The sequence below is a fragment of the Pempheris klunzingeri genome, chromosome 20 (assembly GCF_042242105.1).
Source record: "Pempheris klunzingeri isolate RE-2024b chromosome 20, fPemKlu1.hap1, whole genome shotgun sequence".
Lineage (NCBI taxonomy): Eukaryota > Metazoa > Chordata > Actinopteri > Acropomatiformes > Pempheridae > Pempheris > Pempheris klunzingeri.
This window is the reverse complement of record NC_092031.1, coordinates 11955076-11978443: the sequence shown is the minus strand read 5'-3', so window position 1 is coordinate 11978443 and position 23368 is coordinate 11955076. Positions and strand designations below refer to the sequence as shown.

At 41.0% G+C, this 23368-nt stretch overlaps 3 protein-coding genes across 4 annotated transcripts; 2 read left to right on the top strand and 1 right to left on the bottom strand.

Annotated features, from left to right (window-relative positions):
• Positions 1-7174: 7174 nt before the first annotated feature.
• Positions 7175-13345, top strand: LOC139220295 (serine protease 33). Its single transcript, XM_070852371.1, has 6 exons — positions 7175-7241; positions 10006-10118; positions 10298-10377; positions 10740-11011; positions 12264-12424; positions 12634-13345. The coding sequence occupies exons 1-6, from the start codon at positions 7196-7198 to the stop codon at positions 12886-12888; spliced, it is 927 nt and encodes a 308-aa protein (XP_070708472.1). The 5' UTR covers positions 7175-7195; the 3' UTR covers positions 12889-13345.
• A 115-nt stretch (positions 13346-13460) lies between these two features.
• mapk7 (mitogen-activated protein kinase 7) lies at positions 13461-20517 on the bottom strand. 2 transcript variants are annotated; one of them, XM_070852369.1, is made up of 7 exons: positions 20291-20517; positions 18649-18929; positions 18324-18489; positions 16678-18230; positions 15474-16588; positions 15098-15228; positions 13461-13811 (listed from the first exon to the last, which is right to left on the bottom strand). In XM_070852369.1, exons 2-7 carry the CDS (start codon positions 18923-18925, stop codon positions 13664-13666), a joined length of 3390 nt encoding a protein of 1129 aa, XP_070708470.1. In that variant the 5' UTR covers positions 18926-18929; positions 20291-20517; the 3' UTR covers positions 13461-13663. The 2 variants fall into 2 exon arrangements, with proteins under 2 accessions (XP_070708470.1, XP_070708469.1); XM_070852368.1 differs by having other exon boundaries at positions 20324-20517.
• A 1103-nt stretch (positions 20518-21620) lies between these two features.
• On the top strand, positions 21621-23019 carry vkorc1 (vitamin K epoxide reductase complex, subunit 1). Its single transcript, XM_070852372.1, has 3 exons — positions 21621-21856; positions 22131-22240; positions 22539-23019. The coding sequence occupies exons 1-3, from the start codon at positions 21687-21689 to the stop codon at positions 22748-22750; spliced, it is 492 nt and encodes a 163-aa protein (XP_070708473.1). The 5' UTR covers positions 21621-21686; the 3' UTR covers positions 22751-23019.
• The last annotated feature ends 349 nt before the right edge of the window (positions 23020-23368 follow it).

The window sequence follows — 23368 nt, the reverse complement described above, 5'->3', positions numbered from 1 at the left end:
GAGAGTTAGACAGGGTGAGAGAGAGTGAAAGAGGGAGAGGGGGGGCTCTGGAGAGAAATGCGTCTGCGGGCACTCTTGTCCTCCAAGCGATGGAGAGAGAGAGAGAGAGAGAAAGATAGAGAGAGAGAGAGAGAGAGAGAGAGAGAGAGGGAGCCACCGAGGGGTGACAAAGTGAGTCAACATCAGTGTCAAGTTTGAACTTAATGCCAGCAAGAGGAGGAGGGGAGGCCGAGAGAGTAGAGCATAAAGCACAGATAATAGAGAGATAGTAGACGATAAATAGATGATGGAATTCAATTTTAACCATAAATTGCAAATACATATTGAGTATAATTGGCAGTCAAGTGTGTCAGTCTTTTACACAATAACATGTGCAACCAGACGGCTGATAATAGCAGATTAAACTCAATGTCCACACTAGTAAGGACGAATTTTAATTGAGCCTTGTTTGGATACTTTAAAAAGATGTTTTAAAACTTTGACATCAAACATTATATTACATTGCATTGTGTTATATCATAATCATGTTGTAAATAACTGCATTCAGCTAATAGATATTTTTAGTCATGAAAAGATTTTTAGAAAAATGAATTACTCCTTAATAACACATTGTTTTATTGATTCTTCTCCAGTTAAGCCACTGAAGTAAAGTTTAGACATTATAATGTAATAAAAACATATTTTTTAGATAATGATAAGTAGTAACATTCAGCAACAATATATGTTGGCAGATAATAATACATTACATTATTGATTATTGATTTTACAATCTGTATCATTTATCACATTACATCACCTCACAACATATGATACATTTATACTACATTTGTTTGGTAAAGATGAGTAATATTCAGCTCATCAATAACTTGTTTCATTGAAATGTTTTATCTAATTTGATGTAATATAACATTCAACACTACTGAATTTCTCAGATATTTGTTCAATAAAGATAAGTAATAACACATAACTCCATTAGATTTAATAATTCATTCAGCAAAAACAAAAAGCCCAATTATTTTAACTAACAATAACATACACTAAACAAACCAAATTCATGTCATGAATGGTGTCAGTTAGAGACTCTGTTACAGAGTTTGCCTTTGAGCTTGAGCTGCACTGTTTTCATCATAGTCTAATTTTGTGTTTAACAGATAAATTATTTGGTCAGTAAAACACAGAGAAATACTGAAAAATGTCTTCGTCAAATTACCTTTTTATGGTGATGAGTCCAAAAGCCTCAGATAGCCTATTGAGTTTACAATTATGTAAGAATAATTTATCAATAATTTGAGAGGCTGGAGCCAGCAAATGTTTGGTTTTTTTGTTTTAAAATGATTGAAACTATTAAATTAATTATCAAAATAGTAGCCAATAGTAGCCAGTTAATACTCTGTCTGTCATCTAATCAATTATTTGACTAATCGTTTCAGCTCTGTGTTAAGCTCGGCTTTTTCTTAATCGGCTGTCTGAATCTATGCTCATATGAACTGAGTTATTTAATGTTCGCACCAGTGTTTTAGGCCTAAAGTGGTGTTAAGATGCTGTAGGCGGGCATGTAAAGTTATCACACCTTGATGTTTAACACAGGGGCTGAAAAATGCTGTCTGAGCACCTGGGTATTGTTCCCTGACCACAGACGTATTGTTCTCCTCCTATAACACGCTGGGCTTCAGTCTATGGGACAATAAACAAAGGCATCGTCTGGCCCCACAGCAGGTTAAAGGAGCATCATACAGAAACCCTTGGCAATAGACACACAAGGTCTGATGTGAGGCGTAAGTAATGACGCAGGTATGACGGTATGTATGGTAGAGTCAAAGAGCGAGAGCAGAGTAGAACCGGGGTTTAAATATATCTCTTTGCAGCGGAAGGGAGAGAAGAAGAGAGAGATGGAAGATGGAGGCAGGGAGGCAGAGGAGAGAGATAGAGAGAGTGAAGAGGAAGTATGTGACTTTGGGGTGGGTGTAGGGGCTTGGGGATGGGGAGGGTGCCAGCTTGTTTTATTTCCGGTTGACAAGACTTTGCGCTCCCTTTCTCTCTGTCGCTCCCTCTCTCTTTCATACTCTGCTATTCTTTCCCCGCTGCCCCCATTGCTCTGTCTCCCCCCCCCCCTTTCTCTGTTACTTTCCTCCGAGACGTGCCTTGGAGAAAGGAAAGGACTTGACAAGTTCAAAGGTAAAACGGAGTAAGAACAGTGGTGGAAGAAGCATTCAGATCCTGTAGTTAAGTCAAAGAACCAATATCGCTCAATAAAAATACTCTGTTGCAAGTAAAAGTCCTCAAAGTGCAAACCTATTATCAGAAAAATGCACTTTAAGTATCAAAATTTGTGCTCATTATGCAGAACGGCTATAAATCATTACATATATCATATTATCACATTATCTTTACTAATGCATAAACATGAGCAGTGCGTTAACGTGTAAAGTTGGTTGAGGTGGAGCTCATTTAAGCTACTTTATGTGGTGTTGGGTAGTTTAGTCTTTTACATTTCTTCATATTTTACAGGATTATCATATGTATATATAGTGTAAAATCTGAATATGCAAAGTAACCAGTAAACATGTGTCAAATAAATGTTACAGAGTAAAAAAATCTGATATTTGACTCTGAAATTTAGTGCTGTAAACGTGTAAAGTAGCATAAAATGGAAATAGTTGTGTAAAAGTACCTCAGAATTGTACTTTTGTTGAGCACTTGAGCAAATGTACTTTGAACATGGAAATGGGTAGGAAAGAAAGAAAGCAATTGAGGCAAAGTTGAGCTTGGTTAATCAAAAACTAAATCTAAAAGCATGATATTAAACCCCCACACACACCCTTCCCTTCCCACCCCGTTTTCTGGCTGGTTACCCTTTTGTTTTTCCTCTATTCAGAAATCATGGTTGCATCTTATTGTGTTCCAGTTGTTGGAATGTGGCTTAACCTATGTGATCCCTATGTGCTGAGTGCAATAATGTGTGTGTGTGTGACAGAGAGAGAGAGAGAGAGAGATAGAGAGAGAGAGGGAGAGAGAGAGAGAGAGAGAGAGAGAGAGAGAGAGAGAGAGAGACGGCGCGTGCTTCACTGCAAAGATTCATGTAGCTCCAGGACATGCATTTTTTTAGTGCATCTTGTTAGTTCATTCCTGTCACCTCTCTCTCCCTCTCTCTCTCTCTCTCGCTCGCCATCCCTTGCTTTTTCAGCGCTGAAGGGGGGATGGGGAAGGGGTGGTGGGCGGGCCTGCGAGGGGAGGGAAGGGGGAGACGGTGGCGGTGGAGGCAGTCACCATGGTTACAATGCCATGACAAATATTCATCAAGTCGTTAAAATAAAAACAAACTGGAGTGCATTATAATTGCTCTTACTGACTGGATCCTATAATGCGTTCATATATTATGAGTGAGGGGAGCAGAGTGGAAGGGCCTCGCACACAAAGAGACGCCGCTAGTGATAAAAGAAGTGAATATCAGCTGACCTGCAGGCAAACACATATGTGACACACTCACTCACACACATTTTAACTCTTTGTGTATAACTTTATTTCTCTATTACCTGTTTATGGAATTCCCTATGAGTACTTTCGTGAGTCTCTCCTCTCTTTTCTCTTTGTCCCTCCATCTCTCGCTCTTCCTCCACTGTTGTGTAGCCCCAGGCGATACTGTGATGTGTCCTCCCTCTGTCCCTCCCTCCCTCTCCCTCTCTCTCTGTCCCTGTCACCTTCAATTGCTCTGTGAAACTAGACACACTGCCTGGGGCAGGGAGGCAGGGAGGGAGGGAGGGCGGGAGGGAGAGAAGAGAGGAAAAGGGAGAAGGAAAAAGAGAGACAGACAGCTTTATAGACAGACAGAAGGAATAAACATTTGGTGTCACGTAAAAGAAAAGAAAAAAAAGATAACCACTGCCCAGATGTGTGGCACACATCGAATGGGTTATGTTAATGTCAAAAAAAGTACTCAAATCTTTTAGTGACAAAAACAGCAGAAACATATAATCAGTTACATATTGATTAATATCATATTGATATTGATCTTGTGTGTGTGTGTGTGTGTGTGTGGCACACACACAAGAATGTGTACTGGAGTGGCAACTGAGTTATCATAACTGAAATTCTTCTATAGTATAAACCAGTTAAACTGGTTATAAACCAGTTAAACTGGTTTATACTCTTTACCTGGAGCTGGGAACATGGAGTACTCCTTGTCCCCATGAACATTCAGTGTAAACTAAAAACAGTTTAAGCAAGTTCTTAAGAATGGAGTAAGAATACCTGGAAATGATTGAAGGCCCATTATAGTAATAGGTAGCATTATAGTAGGTATAATATCAAAACTGAAATAAAATAATGAGAATAATAACTTTTAAGAAAAACATAAAGCTGCATGTTTTTATGATTTAACATTATCAATATCGGCGGTTGTTTTTTTTGCAATAATTGCTCATAAATATTGTACAATTGGCAGTCAAGTGTCTTGACATAAATTACATAATTAGACAAATGACACTATAAGATTAAGCTGAATGTTCACCTTTGAGGCAGCTAATCTTCTTTGAGTTGATCTTTCAGACTTTAACAGAGCTTTGACAAGTCCACATGCATCTGCAAATTCATAGGAAGAATAAGAATAGGCTTATGGTACTGTAAAATATCCCATTCAGCATCTTCATGCAGAATCATACATTTTCGATAATATAATAATAATATAATATATATAATATAAAGATAAATATAATATTAGACTCAAGAATGTATTATTATATTAATATTTCTGTCTGCTCGATCCATTGATATGATAAATATGTTTAAAAAAAACATTTATACACTAAAACAGACATATAACATGGGAGTAGTCCTCGTTCTACACGGCAAGTAAACACTTTTGTATAGCAGGAGATATAATATCAAAAACAGATCAGACCAGATGCATGGTATTGTTGTGGAATACAAATACAAGCCGGACACCAACTTCAGCAGCCTCGGGGAAATTTTATTAAGTGCCACACAGCTTCACAAAGCACTTCAATCCCAATATCAATTCCAAAGTTCTGATGAACTTCAGGGCTTTTATACTTCAATACTGCGTCACTTACTCTATGTGTGTGTATTGCATTGGGCGTGCTCACATGGTGTGTGTGTGTGTGTGTGTGTGTGTGTGTGTGTATGGTTATTCTGGTGAGTTGTATGTGTGTGACATAGTGTGTATGTGGTGTTCTGCTCCTAACTTAAATTATCTCTGTGTAACTCGTGTGCATGACATACCTTGCCCTTGCCCATACCTTCCTACGACTACTCTTGTGAGCCTTGTGCCATCAGACCTTAACTTATTTTTCCTCCTACATATACCCATCCTTAGAAGGTGGGTCCTGGGGGTGAAGTATAGGCGAGCAGTTGTGGAAACTGGATTACAAATGGCTCAAATGGGACTCGATTAATGAGCCGGTAAATAAAATTCCAGACTTTGTGCCCTGGTCTCGTCCATCTCTCTCTCATCCAGGGGAAGATCCTGAGTGTTGACTGCAATAACGTTCTGACTCTCTGCGCCTCTCTTTGCCAGTGTTTCGGCCTCATCGAGGCATCCGGACCAACTTCTATAAAGATGTTATCAACACACCTGTTGGTAAGATAAAACATTGAGGAAGAGAACTGGGGTGTACACCGGACGCTGCCCCTAAACTGCAACAGCGATGGAACCAAACTGAGAACGAGGGGAAGTTAACACACTCGCTCTAATAGAGTGTGCTCAGCTCTATCAGTATCCAGACTATCTCAAGTGACGTGCAGTATGTATCTCTGCGTCACCAACGAGGGATCAGCGATGGATCACTGCCAACGACATACGCACAGACACTAAACACATATTATGCTATGCACACCTGATATATATCTAACTCCTGATCTGTTATGATTCATGGTTTCTTTAATGCATTTTTAACTGTTGTTTGTTGTTAGCTATCATGTTTATGTATACAGTTTATATCTACTGGAGTCAGATATTCAATTATAAAAACAGTCAATCACTAATCATTATAAGATCAGCATGCTAAACTGAGTTAGGGATTCGACTATTCTCAGTGTAACCCAGGAGGTGGGTCACCATTGGAGGGTGCAGGATGATAAACTGCAGCGGGGGTGGGGCCATAAGAGTCTTTCCCTGTGATTGACAGCCGGCAGGGTTTTCACTCTTACACACTGGAGAAGAGTCGCGAGGATGCTGAAACAGAATGTAACTGATTTCAGGGGGGATATGTAGGAGGAACAATAAGTCTGATAACACGAGGATCACAAGAGTAGTCGTAGCAAATTCGTGACAGGGCAAGGTTACCTAAGATAGGAGGAAAACACCATACACACACTGTGCAGCAACAGAAGGACATGCACGCGAGTCACACAGAGATAATTTAAGTTAGGAGCAGAACACCACATACACACTATGTCACACACTTACAACTCACCAAAATAACCACACACGCACACACACACACACACACACACACACACACACACCAAGTGAACACGCCCAATGCAATACACACGTATTGATTAAGTGACGCAGTATTAAAGTATAAAAGCTCTGAAGTTGATCAGAACTGATTGATATCGGTATTGAAGTGCTTGGTGAAGCTGTGTGGTACCTAGTAAAACTCCCCGAGGCTGCTGAAGTTGGTGTCCGGCTGATTCCTTTGATTTTCCACAACAGTGTGACTGAGACCTGTAAACGTTTGTTTGCTAAAGGAAAGAATCGTTGCACATCGACCTTGGACGGAATAGTGAAGAGGCCCATTTTATCCGGCTAAAAAAAACGGAAAACCTGGTGGCGTTGTGACCAGTTCAGGAGCAGAATCTGATGTGTGCCCCCACACTGCATTCCTTTAATTTGATTGGCTCAGGTGGATTAAGAAGGCGGGACATGAGTTTTGATTGGATGTAGGTGAGCACACAAAGGTAGCACACAGGTTTGGACCTGGAATTCACCTGAAACCTTGTTTGGTCAAACCTGGATACGTTAAGAGATTTTTTACGCGGTAAAACTAATGAAGATGGGATTTTAACACAGGCGATACTGATAACTGTTTTTATTTCCTCGATTCGCTTTTCTACTCGCTTTTCAATCTCAGGAGAAGAGGGAAGGTGGATGTAACGTTGTGGATGTTCGAAGTTAGTCGTCGGTTCCGCTTTATTCGTGGTTGAAACACATTGTGCTACGAAACCTCGCAAAATGTCGCCGAAATTACAGTTTTCGGCCATTTTTTGGTGCCTAACAGGTGAGCATGAACCGCCTTAAATCCCCCCCAATCTCCCATTGCTACGCCTATTGTTTCTTTGTCTACCTGTAAAGTGCTCTCTGCATAAATCCTACAGAACATCCGTTATCATCAGTTGAATGTCTGTAGTGTGTTTACAATGTACAGTCAAGAAGAGAAACATAGAAGAAAAGTCATTTATGTTTTCATGGAGGTGGGCCAATGACGTGACGCTCATTTTTTTGTGTTCATATGGTTTTCTTATAACTTAAAAGGGTCAAAATTTAAAAATAACCTTACAAATTACTTGCATACATTCTTTTTTATAGCATATAGTCTAAAACTTCTGGTTTTGAATCAATTTTGAGAGAATAGTTTGGAAATGATTACAAAAATGTCAAAGTGGTGTAACCGTAAAAACTTGGTACCAAATAATTCAACTCGCTTAAAAAAGGTGAAATTCTCAATAAAACACCATATTAACTAGTCTGGCATAATCTTACATTAGTACTACCTGATAGCAAATACATGCAATGGAACATCATTGATCTGAATATTGTGTGGGTCCTCTCCACTTCATTAAATGTCAAGGCGGTGTAACCCCCGTTCAAGGAGAATCATGTGACAGGAAGTTGCATCATATACTAGGACCCCTAGAACTGTTGTGTGCCAAAGTTAGTAACTCTCTTCAAAATATGAGATAATTTAGCATTTTTAGGGTGTGGTCAGGTATGTGTAGGTTTACATGTCAAATGGTATGACCTCAGGAAAACATTGATAATTCATAATAATTCTAAAGATGAATATTTACTTAATTTTAAATAGAAATGGCAAACGGTGTAACCGGTTACACCGTTTGACATTTCTATTTAAAATCCTATTACAAGCCTTTATGTTGGAGGCCAATTTTGTCAAATATAAGTGATTTATGACGCTGATTAAAGGTGCAATATGAACTGACTTACTATGTGAAACTATTTTCAAGTGTTCAGTATTATATTTTTTGAAAAAGTAATGATTTATCTGCAACTTTTTTATCATCATCCATAATCATCATGTTGCACCATTTTTTAAAGATAGCTTTTAAAGTCTAATGTGTATCTGTATTGCACTGACTTACATATTTAAAGAAATATATAACTAAATATATGTGCACAATTTCTCCACCAAACCAAAACACTTAGAGAGCTGAAAGACACACTATGCGAGGATGAAGTCTGCATTCATGCAGACTTCTCAGATAACTATAGTTGCAAGCTCAACAGTGAAATCCAGGCTTTCCACTTCGGGGGCAGTCGCAAGCAGGTTACAATCCACACCTGTGTGGCATATACAATCATCATCATCACAATCATCATCCTTCTCCTATGCCACTCTCTCTGCCTCTCCCCACCATGATGAACGTGCTGTATGGGCTCACATGGACCCGTATTGAAGGATGCCATAGGCAAATGTAATGCATGACCTCAAACTCTGCATGTCATAAGTGATGGACCAGTGACCCAATACAGAAACAAGACAAACTTTTATCTACTCAGCACAGTGCCTTTTCTGTGTGGATTCAAAAGCGTCACTTGGAACTTCAGTGAGAAATCACATGGGAAAGGAGCACCTGATGGAGTGGGTGGGGCTGTAAAGCGTACTGCCGATGAAGCAGTCCAAAGAGGCATTGACTTGCAAACAGCTGAGGAACTTATAACTTCCTACCATCCTACCAGAAAACCTCCCTTCAACATCTACCAACTGTCAGCAGGATCTGAAAGGCAACTTTATTCTGGTCAGATATGAAAGTAAGCCTTTTGTGGGACAGGTCATGCAGGTGGTAGGTGAAGAAGTAGAAATGAGCTGCATGCAACAGCTGGGTGGGAATGAATGTCTTCACCTGGCCTCATCCACCTGACCACCTATTCTATTATGAGTCTGATGTGCTGTGCGCGATCTCTGAGCCAGAACCTTTGAACTCACGGCATTCAAAACTCATGGCAGAGGACTGGAAACATTTCCAAGCACACACAGCCTGAAAATATAGATGTCCTGTCCCCCAGCCCTGGACGTCTGAACAGAAGACATGAGTTCACTTTGAGTGTTTGTTACTGTAGATGTTTTAACTAAAGTCGCAACAGAAGACATGAGTTCCCTTTGAGTGTTTGTTGTTGGCAGTGTTTTTTTTTTTTTTTTTTTACTGAAATAGCAATAAAAGACCTGAGTTGATTCTCATTGTCAGATGTTCTTTCCACACTGAAATAAATTAAAACGTGTTAAATTTACCTTTGACTGTTGAAGCAACATAGTCAAGTGGTGTTACCGGTTTGTGTCAATTGGAGTAACCAGTATTTTTCATTAAAATGTGATTATATACAGAAAAACTAATGTGGAACAAAATTTAATCTTCTATTGCAATGATATAACATGGTTTTTAATTTTTACATAATTTGTTAGAGTATTTAGAAAACGAGGTCAATATCAATGTTCAATATTGCAGAAACACATACAATTTTAATTTAGAGATAAGCCTTAATTAAATCTCTTCATGAGTTATTTCAAAACAAAGTAATTATTGTTTTAAGTACACTTGAAGTGAATACAATATTTAGTATTTCTCATTCTTTTGTGGTTACACCATTTGACATTTTCCACCACATTGAGTCTTACCTTTTGTAAAAAATTATGCAAATGCCATTTAAAATGACATAAAACCAACATAAATACAAAATAGACACTTTAACAAACATGATGCATGCTTTTAATTGCTCGTCATGCCAACCCTTATTTGTCACTGACCCAGGTATTGTGGCCGCTTACGGCCAAGAATGTGGCCGACCACCGCTGGTGGAGAACAGGATTGTGGGAGGGATGGACTCCGCAGATGGGGCTTGGCCGTGGCAGGTGGATGTGCAGGTGAGGTCCCTCTGAAACACCTTCTGCCATGCCATCTGATCTTCAGTATCTGTTCTGCCTGTGGGGAGTTGCATGTGTGGTTTAGTCTGGGTCTTGTTTATTAAACTGACCTGCTGAGAGAGGGATTTGCTTGTGAAGCTGAGGTGACTCACTCCCTTTTCTCTCCCCTCGGCTTGCAGACATTCACTGCTGGCCATATCTGTGGAGGCTCCATCATCACAGAGAACTGGGTCCTATCAGCCGCGCATTGTTTCCCCAAGTAAGAAAACTATCCTCAGACAAAAACCAGCAGGTGAACTCACAGCTGGGCACCAATCTGCCTCTTTTGTGAGCCGTCTGAGTCATTGTATAGGAATCCTTGGCTACAGCTGCTGCAGTTTTGTTAAAGCCCTTAAGAGGAGACTGTTTAATATCTGTCTTTGTATATTTGGGAAATGCACCTCCGTCAACAAAATGTTGTTGATAAAGTGAGCGCATGTGTTTTGTCTTTCAAAAATAATTTACCCTAGAATGTAGTAAACAACAAGCCCAAGGAGCACCTGCTTGGCCATTCAGCACCTTTTGGCACCATAAAACTTAAAGTCTTGCAGGTTCAAATCAGTGTCCCTCGTCTTCTTTCAGTCCATCCGACACTGGATCTCACATCATCTATGCTGGCCGTTTCCAGCAGAATGGCATCAACTTGCACGAGTCAATGCATCGTGTGAGCCGGGTGGTGATTCCATCCGGGTACATCGAGCCTCACAGTGGGAAGGATTTGGCGTTGGTGCAGCTGTCCAGCCCAGTAACCTGGTCAGATCACGTCCGTCCCGTTTGCTTGCCCGCCTCTGGCACCCTGTTCCCAGGTGGCATGCCGTGCTATGTCACCGGCTGGGGGCATATCCGGGATGGAGGTAAGACTTGCTGAATTCTTCACATCGTGGTAGCATGTGTGCTGGTAACTTCAGCTCAGCTTTTTAGATGTTTTACAAATCTGCTAAATGGCCTTTTTATTTCTCTTGGCCTCTGGCATGGGAGTTAATTATACTTTTCATTGATGAAAATGACTTGATGTCGTGATCTTTGTTGTCACGATCTTTTCACTATAAGCAATGATCGCAGATGTGCCAAGTGGGGGTCCAGGTGTCAGAAAGTATAAAGCCAGCAATGATAAATGAATGAGTTACTCTCTGTCCTATTGGTGTCATTCACTGTTTTTGTTCATCAGAGCAGGAACAGATGGGTTTGCAGTAACCACTCCTTCACAAGGGATTAATATCTACAAATCACTACGGCGGGGCTATAATTTAATATTTTAGTTTATGGAATCCCATTGTGACATGATCAGACTGTGTTATTAAATGCTAATGTCAGATTAATCATTCCAATCGAGTTCTGGTGTTGTGGACATGTGGACAGTTTTGTCTGATGTAATTCATGACAGTGGAACACACTTAATTGCCCTGAACATTAATTTGTAATTTTACATGTACTGTAGCATAGATGTGTCCATATAGTAATATATTAATGCTATTATCATTATATTGATTAGAAACATTTATTTCACAAAGATCTGTTCATTGTGGATATTTTTAATAGTGAATGGCAATTTATGCCATTCTACATCATGGGACTACATTACAACAGATTTGCACCATAAAGAATTATATTCAATTCAATACAAATATATTTATCCTGTAAAGTTAATTGTATGCAGCAGCTTGCCTCAGATAAACAGACACATGCATAATATAAATAGAAGAAGAAAGAAAAACCACAAAGTAACCACAGCAGCAGTTACAGTCATAGAATTGTGACCATGAAATAATTTGCATGGTAAGTGGATGCTGGCTTGGTTTGATTTTATCTTATCATATTAAACAATATTTACATATTTGCACACAGTACCAAGAACACAGTAAACAGAACGGGTTACTGAGACAGACTACAAACAGCAGTTAAACAGTGGAAAAGGACAATAAATGGCAGTGACACTGTTTTGTAATTGAAGCTTTACACTCGACAAAAACATAAAAAATTAACACATCTTTCAAATGACACTGGATAGTAGCAAAGAAAAACTCATTGGCCACCTGTTTTTAGTTTTAGCTTAGTCTCACAGTGCTTTTGTTCTTCAAACTCAGTCTGTCCTCATATTCCCCTCAGTCCCCCTGCAAGGAGTCGGTACTCTGCAGCAAGTGCAGGTGCCAATCATCTCCCAGAGTTCATGTTGGGAGATGTACCGGACGGACCCGACAGAGCAGGTGGACATCCTGTATGACATGATCTGTGCTGGATACCAGGAGGGCAGCAAGGACTCCTGCCAGGTATTGTTGGCTCAGCTGTTTGTGCTGCATTCACAAACACACGCTTGCTTGCTTAGACGAGCAAAACAAGAACCCGCTTTGTAAATAACTTGGATCGCTACTTTTCTGCAATCAGTATCTAGTTTGTAAGGCCTTCCATTTGAGCACTTTGATACCTCCCAGTGGTGAAAGCTGAACAAGTCTGTGTGTTTTTTGTGTCGTCTTTCCAGGGTGATTCAGGAGGGCCTCTCGTCTGCCAGATGGTAAATGGGACCTGGGTGCAGGCTGGGGTGGTGAGTTTTGGACTGGGCTGTGCTCGACCCAACAAGCCAGGTGTGTACACCAGACTGACCAGCTACTCGACCTTCATCAGCAACACGATACCAGACATCCAGCTGTATGGCCGAGCCACCCAGAATTGGTGTGGTAGGGCTGCCGTGTTGGTCAGCTGTCTGTTCTCTTTACTGACCTTGCTTCAGAGATGAGACACTTTGAAAACTGCATTTCTGGGAAGTAGACAATGAACCGAGCCGCATAATGAAGGAGGTGAGTATGTGTCAGATTTAAGTCCAAAGTGGTCCTGAAAAGTAAAACTAGAAAAATGTACCTGGCATGCACATGGAGCCATAATGAACATGAAATGTAATATAATCTTAATTTTTAGGACTTATTTCTGCATGATGATCTTTGATCCAAAGTAGTTTTGATAGGTATGTCTTTTAAATCAGAATTATGAGCTAAATAAATTATGTCTTCTGTATTTGAAATAAAGTGTTAATTTGATTATTATGATCAGGTCAGTGCTCAGTTCCATTTCTGATATCTGACTTTGGAAATGTGTACCAATAAGCATAGAAATTTCAGTTGTCTTTTAAAGCTTTTTTAAATATTTTAATACTTATATAATAGTGGGTGTATTAAAGCAGTTGACTTTGAAATAAAATGTTTTGGAACAAATGTTAAAATAAATAAATAAATATCTAATGTTTAAATTGTTATTTGAAATGGTTCCTTTTAAATAAATTAAGTTCATTAAATATCCAGAGGCAGAGACAGGTGATGGCACAGTTTCCTTTATTATAAATAAAGCGCAGCATGTCATAATGGTAAAAAAAAAAAAAAAACTGCTTTGTAGTGCCTGTTAAAAAAACAAACAAAAAAACTAGCATTTAAATTAATTTGATAGGTCTTCACTTGAGTCACTAAATCTAACATTTACACAAATCTGAGTGTTGTCCTGTAAATTCCTGGAAGGGGACGTCAGGCATCAGGGGGAATGGTATCAGAGAGGATCATGGGAGAGCCAAGCTGCAGCTCCTGCTGCAGTGATTCCAGATCAGCAGGAGTCATTCGGTGAACCTCGCTCCAATCAGATAAGAGCGAAGCCGAAAGGGGGGCCGAGTCATAACTAATGAAGGAGAGGAAAAATAAAGAAAGCATTAGGAGTGGCTCTCTTTTATCGTACAAAAGATACTTTGTGCTACAACAGAAGAGAGCCAAGAAGGAGAGTTGTCCTGAAATGTGTGCGTGTTGCCTCTTGTGACTTCACTTCAATGTTTTACCTTCACTGAGCACAAACATGTATGTATGCACGTGAGATAATTTTGTGACATCACAACTAGTTGGGACGCCAATCGTTCTTTTATAAGCACACGTGTGATTAGGAAACCTGAAACCTCTGGTACACGAACACTGAGAATTGACTTTCCATACTTGTATATTCACAGATTGTGGTTTTTTTGTAATAAGGCATGTTTATATGTCCGAAAAACATGTCTTGAGGGGATCTTTAAGAAAGGCTAGTTCAAATTTCATCCAGCTGTTTTTCAGTTCTTTGTCAAAGTCCATAACACACTTTGCTGCTTTGACACTTAGAAGCCATTTAAAGTGTAACTTATTATAAAGAAGCACTATTAACTAGATTATTGACTAAAATGAAACCATCAACAAGGAAACATGCAGCAGGTTGGGAGACTAAAAGCTACATTATGCTTGAAGAATAACAGTGATGTGTGGTGTTTGCACTTGGTAGGTCAACATGCGTCATCCAACTTGATTCTGAAATCCTGCTCCTGACTGCATTTAATTAAATTATTATATATAAGACATTAAATTCCATATAAAGGGTGAACACTGATAATTAGAATACCTATAGTACTACTTAGGACTAGCCCTCTGATGTTAGTTTGGGTCTCATCAACTACAAAGACATTTTGACATGACTGTAGAGCATGATTAGAAACTTTATATACCGCTGCCTTGGGAAATACTTGTTCCTGATTGGACACCAGTCATATTTCTTTTCTACATCAGAAACGTCATTGTTGAGACTGTTAAACCAAATAGAGCTTGAACAAATTAACTGATCTGCAGAAAATGAATTGGCAACTATTTTGATGACCAACTAGCTTCTCAAATATTTGCATGACAGTTTGCATGTGAGAACAAACTGCTTCAATGCTTTGAACTGCTTCAGCTGCATCCGTCATGATGAATCTGCCGTTAAAACATCACAGAGAAGGCAGTAATGTAAAGCACACATAGCTGTCCACGGTCTAATAAAATTATGAGGGTCAGCCGTGGTTGACCTGGAGCTACTGTACGGCTGCAGAACCATATTTGCCTGAATGACGAGTACCAGATATATAGGCAGAGAGAATTTTTTATTTTTTTCCCTAGTGTTTTAGACCTTACCTGTCCCGGTCACAGTGTTGCAGGTCGGTGAGAGACTGGTTGAGAAGGTCATCCAGGTCAAAGCCCACACCGTACCCAGCTCCACTGCCTTTAGGGGTGACCGAGAACACCGGAGGTAAAACGTCCTCTACCTGACAGCAGAAAAGGGGGAAACATTGGGTCAACTGAACTTTGTATCCTTGAGATCAGTTCGAAGGAAGCACAATATTGTGACATTTAAACCTGGTATATATGTACAAGAAAGTAATGTTTTTGTATAGCATGTATAATGAGAGAAACACCAGTACGGTACATATAGCTTTTTGGGTAAAACGCTACCTGCAAAAAAACAATAGAATATTTAACACAATGCAGCAGAAAAAACCTCAAGACACACCTGGGACTTTGAGAGCTGCAGTGTTACTGTATGGATGTCCGGGGCAATGGAGGGCCCTTGCTGTCCAGTATCTGTGAATCCTAAACTGGGATGAGGCTGTGAGGGGACCCCTAAAGCCCCACAGAGAGGGTTTGTGGTCTGTGGCCCAGATTTTTCTCCTACGGAGGGACACAGCTTCTCCATGGGACCAGCAGTTGAGGGGTTAGGGTGGGAATTAAGGTTATTTTGGCCTCCAATGTCCACATTCCCATTTGTCTCTCTGGTGGTTAGCGTTGGGGCTTTAGTCAAAAAACTCTCCAAGGGTAGCAGCTGCGACTGAGGTTGAGGGTCAGGCTGAGTTTGGGACTGAGGTTGGAGCTGGGGCTGAAGAAAACTCGATGGTAGAGGCTGTGTTTTCCTGTTTGCTTGCGGTTGCGTTGGTGGCCTTGTCTCTAATTGTTGCCCGCTCCAGTTCCCCAAACAGTTGAAACCACTTTGTCCATTGCTCTCAGTGTGAGGTTTGAGTGTGTTGTTCTTAACAAAGCCACTAGTGACGGCCATTATATCTATCCCTCCGCTCACAGCAACAACTATATCCCCTGGAGGCTTCCTCTGGCTCATGGTGAAAAGTACAGGTGGTTGCTGGTTGCTGGGAGGCTGAAACATGCCTGGCTGGTTAGGTTTAACTTGAGAGATTAACTGTTCATGAGACTGAATCTTCCTTGCCTCCTTGTCTGCTTTATTGTTCAGTGATCCTTGAGAGTTATCACCGATAGTTACGCCCCTGTGCGAATTCACGGTGCAGTCCTTATTCTTTGCTCCATCATTAATAGGGGCCTGAGATTTCTCGTTGCGGCTGTCCATCATTTTTGTCCAACGCTGCAAAAGGCTTTTGTCATTGTCACTCAGCAGAACCCCACCCAGCGAGTCCCCCTGCTTTCCCTCTCTTCGCTCCTTTTCCTTCAGTTTCCTCTCCCTCTCTCTTGCACGTTCCTGCCTCTTCCTTCTTTTCTCCTCTCTTTCTCGTTGACGCTCCTGGGCTGTGACAGGCCGACGCGCCTCTGAAACAGAGGACAGGGAGGATGATACACCTCCTCCTGCGCCAGCGTCAATGCCTAGAGCAGAGGTATTTCCATCTGCAATAGAAGATATCAAATTGAGATAAAGGTGGTCTGAAGAATGAAACGTTGTTGATATAGGTAGATATGAAAAACAATGAACTTACCACCCCTGGCTTTATTTCTGAGCGCTGATTTCAATAAAGCTGCTTTAAGTGCAGCTTTAGTGTCCTCTGAGATAGCTCCTTCTTTTCTAGTTCCCTCTCCTGCACCTGGAGGAGGCCTGGCACTCTTAGACAGTGACTGTGAAAGGGACTGAGACAGTGACTGGGCCTGTGCCACAGAGAGAGACAGGGAAGGCACAGTGGTGGGCAGGGGTGTCATGGTCTGTGCTGGCGTGGCAGGAATGGGGGTGGGAGCCTGGGTCATGGACTGGCTCTGGGTGGGCTGAGTCAGAGAAGCCTGACTGCTGGTTAGCTGATCCTGTACCTCACTGTCTCTCATTGTTTCTAATGGAGTGTCCTGACTTGACACTGGTGTTGTTAAATCTATAGTCTCTGGCTGGCCGCTGTCTGAGTTGGCACTGGGCATGTCCACATCAACTGGGCCACTTTCGCTTTTAGAGAGAAGAGGCAAATTATGGGTCACGTGAGGCGGGGTCACTTCTAAAAGGGATGTGGGCTTGTTAAAGGTTTGCATCTGATTTGTAAATGTATGGTTCCCATCTGCTGGTGTGTGGTCTTGTTGCTGTTGAGATTTTACCTCTCTCATTTGCTGCTGTTGTATCTGCGCTGCTTGTGGGTGTTGTACCATTGGAACCAGTGTTGATTTGCTCAGGTTAACAGTGGAGGGCTGAGCGCTACACTGGTTACTGCTTTGTGCTGCAGCTCTGACATTCGCCCTTGCCAAGGGCCTGAACTGCAGTCTTTGACGACTGATCTGTTTATTTTGATGAAAGTCCTGGATCTCCATCAGAATCGCCTCTTTAATTTGCTCCTTGTTCATCGGAAGTTTGTCAAATTCAAAGTCAAAAGCTGGCACACAAATTGGCTCATCATCTGGGTCGTGGTACTTGGCCAGGTAAGGATGCTCCAGTGCTTGTGTTACACTGATTCTCTCGCGAGGGTCAAAGCGCAACATGGCTGCCAGCAGGTTTAAAGCCTCTGCTTCAGCTTGTGGGTACAGTTTGGCCAAAGGCACAGCGGACCGCGATGGAAGACTCTGAACATAGGAGCGTACTCTGTCAGCCCTAATAGCACCGATTAAGCCCTCAGGAGGAGTGCCTAACACAGACAAAATGAGCTGGAGCTGGTGGACGTAGTGTTTCCCAGGGAAAAGCTGCTTACGCCCCAACATTTCGGCAAAGATGCAGCCCACAGACCACAAGTCGATGGCCAAACTATAGTGATTCAGAGACAGCAGGAGTTCAGGAGCACGGTACCATCGAGTTGCCACATACTCAGTCATGAAGGAATGAGACTCTTCAGGGTGAGAACTGAGACCCCTCGCCATGCCGAAGTCACCGATTTTTAGCTCACAGTTCTCGTTCACTAACAGGTTGGAGGGTTTGAGGTCACGGTGAATGACATTGGCAGAGTGCACATACTTAAGGCCACGGAGGAGCTGGTACAGAAAGTAGCGTGTGTGCTCTGAGGTGAGTGTCTGGGCAGAGTGTATGATCTGGTGCAAGTCGCTCTCCATGAGGTCCAGCACCACGTACCTGCACACATGAGAAGGTATCAGAATTTACAACTGAAAGATCATGTTGTCTCAGTTACAAAACCAAAGTTGCAATGAAACAAAAAGTACATACACAGACTTGAAGGCAGAGTGAGGGAGGTTAGGCTGCAGGATGTCCTTGATGGCGATTATGTTATCATGTTTGAAGTGCTTGAGTATCTTAAGCTCTCGTAACGTGCGTTTGGCATTTGTCACCACTTCAAAAGCATTGGAGATCTTCTTTATCGCCACCTGCTGGCCTGTGAAATGTAAATAAGCCCAAATAAGAAGACCCAGCAGGACAGACAGGGTGTACAACTGAGACTGCATGACAATGTTAACTGATAATTAATTTCCACACTGAGCACTGTAATACACAGAATGAGTAATGTATTATTTCTTCATCAATTCAGGCTTACCATTGTCCCGTCTCCTAGCTGATGAAACAACGCCATAGGCCCCTGTGCCAATGGTTTCTATGATATCATACTCTTCTCCGACGTCGAACTTCACATCCAGGGAGTGTGCTTTAAGCAAAGCCAGGTTCTTTGCTGTTGTGCTGGTGTCTGTGGTGCCCCCTGTTGCCTCGACGACACGCTGGTTCTGGTTTTCTCTGCTTTTGTCAGTGGCCATTCTTTCAGGCGACATGGTCACTGATTGACCATTTTTACCTTCACCACCCTCCTCAGTTGACATTTTTCTATAAAGGATCAGGAATGAAAAAGTGAGGGTTATCCATTGCTATCATCTTAAATGTTCCTAAGTGCTGTGCTGAGGACTATATTACAGTAATACTTGTTTACTAAACTAAACATTTTGGTGGTTTAATACAACTAAGGCTGGGTAATGTGGTTAAAATCCTTGTCACAATATTATTGAGGATATTTTTGCTATATTTATCACAATATGGCAAATGTATGCCAAGAGTAGATTAATACTGTAAATAAAAGCAATGAGTATGAATGAGTTTCACCATTATGCAGACAAAACACTGTGTATGTAAAACAAAAACCTAACTTGCAAATTTCATTCATCTTTGGTCACATCTTAATCATTTAGACAGGAAAAATACATAGTGTGACATAGTAAAATTATGTGATTAAAATATGATTCTGCTGAAAGTTGAGAAAGCATAAATATTAAATTATTGCCAAGCCCTAAATGAAAGAATAGCTTGATCAACAAAAGACTAATCTGCAACTGTATTCATAATGAAATAATTGTTCAAGTCACCTTAAAATATGCCAAGCAATTGATTGTTCCAGCATCTCAAATGTGAGTATTTGTTGATTGGCTTATGCTATATGATAGTAAACTGAATAACTTCAGGTATTTGGCTGTTGGCTAGACAAAACAAGCAAGTCACATTGTTTCTTTTCACTCTGGGAAATGTCTTGCCGTTTTCTGACACTCAATAGACAAAACAATCATTCAGTTATTAAAAGAAATAATAGACCAGTTACTTAAAAATTCAAATAGGTATTTGTAGCAGCACTGAATAGAAGTGTCAGCGTCTTTAACAAAACCCTTTATAATCTCACCTGCATGCTTACAAAACTACTGGACAACAACATTTTCCTGTATGTCCCTAAAATAATCAGTCCAGCCAAAAGCCCTGAGCCCAGAGCCACTGATGTAAATCAGTGGTAATATTTCTGTTTCACATCCTCAGTAGTCACTTCAGGACTCTTTCTCAAGAGGTCAGTCAGTGGCCATTACAGCCCTGCACAGACACATATATAACTTAACACGACTGAGATAATGGTTTGGCAAGCATTATTGACAAAACAAAAGGAATCTGTTAAAATGCTGGTAAATTGATTGTGGCTATTAAAATAAGCTGACCAGGCAGAAACGAGGCGTGACCATCAGCAACTTCACGTGTGTCAGGCCAAAACCTGTAGCTGTGTTGAAAGACGTCTCCAGATTACAGCTGGAGTCTGCTGACAAGTACACACACATAAAACACATCCACGAGCAGCCGTCTTCGTGGGGCCTGAAAGTTTTTGTGCTACAGAATGGTTAAAGTAAACTAATGCCATGATAAAGACGCAGGCTTACCCACTTTTTGGCGCAGGGGCGTAGGCTAGTTACCTGAAGCTCAGGCTTTCCAGGAACGTAACCCGTTAAATCATGTCTTTCTTTGTTTGTAAAACCAAACGGGAACAAACTAGAGACGTCTTTCTAAGTAACGGAACACACTTTAACATTACGAGCCAACCACAATGTTCGTAATTATAGTTTTTAATCCCGTAGTAGCGCGGTTGTCTCTTGTTTTTGTCTGCCGCTTCCTCGATGCTGTTCCGTGTTGGGCTTGAGTGCCATGTGACTGACCAATGAGAGGAGGCGACGTCAGGAAGATCGTCCAATAGGAGCAGAGAGCGTAGCGGAAGGCCGGACATCGGTGCAGACAGAAGGGTCTCTGTTTTTTTTGGGTGGTGACGCCGTTTTCCAGAATTTGATGATCTCAGGACAAGACCACCTGCACCAATGCTGTGTGCATTAATACTGTGCAAACATGATGTACTAATCACAGCTAATGCCCTATTGATGTAAACAGTATTGTCCAAATTTATATTTGTTTTTGTGTTTTGGCAAAACTTTCGTGCCAGCTAATTGAATTGAATTAGGAAACAAGGCTCTTTGGATGAACGTAATTAACAACTAGTAAAGTAGAATATTACTATTATTACATCAAATACTACTGCTACCAATAATAACAATAACCATAATCACAACAATAGACCAATAACTACTCTAATTGCTATTGCAACAGAACATAACTTTGGAACCAATTGTGAAAATGAATGATGAATGATAAAATGAATTGTATTGTAGTAGTGCAGATTCTTAAATCAATTTAGATATAGCAAATTGACAGACAGTGAACCTGGAGCTTTCGAGGTCCCTGTGGCAGCTCTCCTCTTCGCTCAGGCTGTGATCCAGCCTTGTCCAAAAAAAGCAACGGCTGTAAAGTAGTTAAAATGATCTCTATCTTGAACAACTACAGCATTGAATTCCTTTTGCTATGTGCAACGTTATGTACATTTCTGTGCTTTTACTTGCAAAAAATTTCAAATTTCTTGTGAGTGTTTTTACACTGTGGTATTCCACCGCTGATTATACATGAGGCTTATACTATGTTCAGGCAGCAGATTGTTATAATTATGCACAGAGCACAAATACACTGTCCTGAGAGAGGCTGCAGGGGCATGAACAGGCCCATCAGACTGAAGTCCACAGTAAAACACACAGTAAACACACAGTAGACTCTGTGGCTGCGCCCACATCCCAGCTGTCCAATAAAAAGCAGCGACAAAACTCCTGCAGACCAATCACAAGTGAGAATCTGACTTTTAACACGTCGACTCGACCGAGGAGACAGTTTGGGAAAGTTTTAAAGGAAGCCAAAGAGGAGTCGTTTTAATCTCACGTGAAAGCGCTCTGGAAGAAAATCATGGCGTTTCAGACGTGGGAGAGAAAAGTGCGCGTATTTCTGTGCGTTTTCGGTTTGTTTTTGTCTGTTTACGCGCTTCACGTCGAGCTGTCCCGAGAGAGAAACCCAGATTACAGGGCGATGTGCGACCTCGGGGAGTCTGTGAGCTGCTCCAAGGTTTTTACCTCCAGGTATGTTTTTATTGCTCGTGTTTTTTTTTTTTTTTTTAGCCAGCTCATACCTGCTCTGTTGTGCTGAACCGACGTTGCCACGTGTTAAAATCATCTGCAAAGTGCTTCACATCAGCCTCTATCTTCAGTGCCTGCTTTGACATCTCCTGCCTGGTTGTCTTTCATGAAATAATCTGCATGCCTGATTCTTTTTACAGGAGTTCTAAACCATTGCAGGCTGTGTTATTTTCAGTAATGTGCTGTTCTCACTGTTTCTCTTTTCTTTTTTTGGCAGATGGGGACGTGGTTTTGGCTTGGTCCAGTTCTTTGTTGCCAAAGATAGTCCTCTGAACCAGCCCAACAGCGTGCTTGGCATCATATTTTACACTCTGCAGATGGGCCTTGGTTAGTCTGTCATTGTCTTCTGTGAATTACAGAGCATTTAGTGAGTGTTTTTAGGCAAAATAGATGGTGTTTGCAGTCCAGCATGTTGGTGAACCACAGCTGGGCCTGCACTTAAGCTACATTCAATGTTGCATTTCCTTAAAGATGTAATAATAATCACATATAACACTGTATTTTGTCATTACATCCATTCATCAATAAGTCAAGCACATCGAGTTTATGTGCGATTTCCCAAATATTGCTCAGCAAATGTGTTTTGTTGATGGACTGAACTCGTCTGTGTTTGTCTTTACTGCAGGACTGTCTCTGTCTAAAAAAGCAGTAATGTTTTTGGTCTTCTCCTCCTGGGTGTCTGTGGCCGGCTCACTCTATCTCGCATCCATTCTCGCCTTTGTTCTGGGGGATTTCTGCATGGTCTGCGTGTCAACATACATCGTCAACTTTGCGTTGCTGTTCACAAACCTGAAACGAAGGGGAGCGATTGAAGCAATGAAGGAAAAGACTGGATAGAAAGTGTTACGTGTGAAATTCAACACCTTCTTTTTTCTTTCTTTTTTCTGCTGAGCTGAAGCCGCACTGGATCTGAAAGGCAAATTCTCTCCCACAGTATTCCTGCATTGTTTACACCTGTTAAGACTTTTCAGAGAAACAGGAAAGTAGATGAGCTGCATCTCAGAAGAGCCGTCAGATGGTTTTTAGTACAGAAACGTAATAAAGCAGCAATAATTTTTGTATAACGATGTGCGTTTCTGATGATGATTACACACTTTTGAATACTACCTCTTGTCTCGTGATTTAGGTCTGGCTTGTGAAGTCAACAAAGATCCTGTAAGTGGATATACACTAGCCTACTACTAGGTGTATAAGCAAAACAGTGCCGTGCAATTACTCCATCAAACCAGTAGATGAGGCTAAATGATCAGAGTTCTCATGAATTGAATGTTTCAAGAACACACAGAAGCTGCAGTATTCGCTGCACATGTATGACTGAAAATGGCCGAATAACACAAAACATCATGTGAAGTGTTCATTTATTAGTTTATTTCTCATCTTTATAACCAAATGTGTTTTAAACTAAACATAAACCTTAAGGTGTAGCTCTGCCATCTGATATATCCCTACTTTAAG

Coding starts and splice junctions, on each gene's coding strand:
- LOC139220295 (XM_070852371.1), top strand. CDS start 7,196: ATGTCGCCGAAATTACAGTTTTCGGCCATTTTTTGGTGCCTAACAG. Junction 7,242..10,005: donor CATTTTTTGGTGCCTAACAG/GTGAGCATGAAC, acceptor TCACTGACCCAG/GTATTGTGGCCGCTTACGGC. Junction 10,119..10,297: donor CGTGGCAGGTGGATGTGCAG/GTGAGGTCCCTC, acceptor CTCGGCTTGCAG/ACATTCACTGCTGGCCATAT.
- mapk7 (XM_070852369.1), bottom strand. CDS start 18,925: ATGTCAACTGAGGAGGGTGGTGAAGGTAAAAATGGTCAATCAGTGACC. Junction 18,490..18,648: donor AGCTAGGAGACGGGACAATG/GTAAGCCTGAAT, acceptor TACATTTCACAG/GCCAGCAGGTGGCGATAAAG. Junction 13,812..15,097: donor CAACACTGTGACCGGGACAG/GTAAGGTCTAAA, acceptor CTCCTTCATTAG/TTATGACTCGGCCCCCCTTT.
- vkorc1 (XM_070852372.1), top strand. CDS start 21,687: ATGGCGTTTCAGACGTGGGAGAGAAAAGTGCGCGTATTTCTGTGCGTT. Junction 21,857..22,130: donor TCCAAGGTTTTTACCTCCAG/GTATGTTTTTAT, acceptor TTTTTTTGGCAG/ATGGGGACGTGGTTTTGGCT. Junction 22,241..22,538: donor CACTCTGCAGATGGGCCTTG/GTTAGTCTGTCA, acceptor TCTTTACTGCAG/GACTGTCTCTGTCTAAAAAA.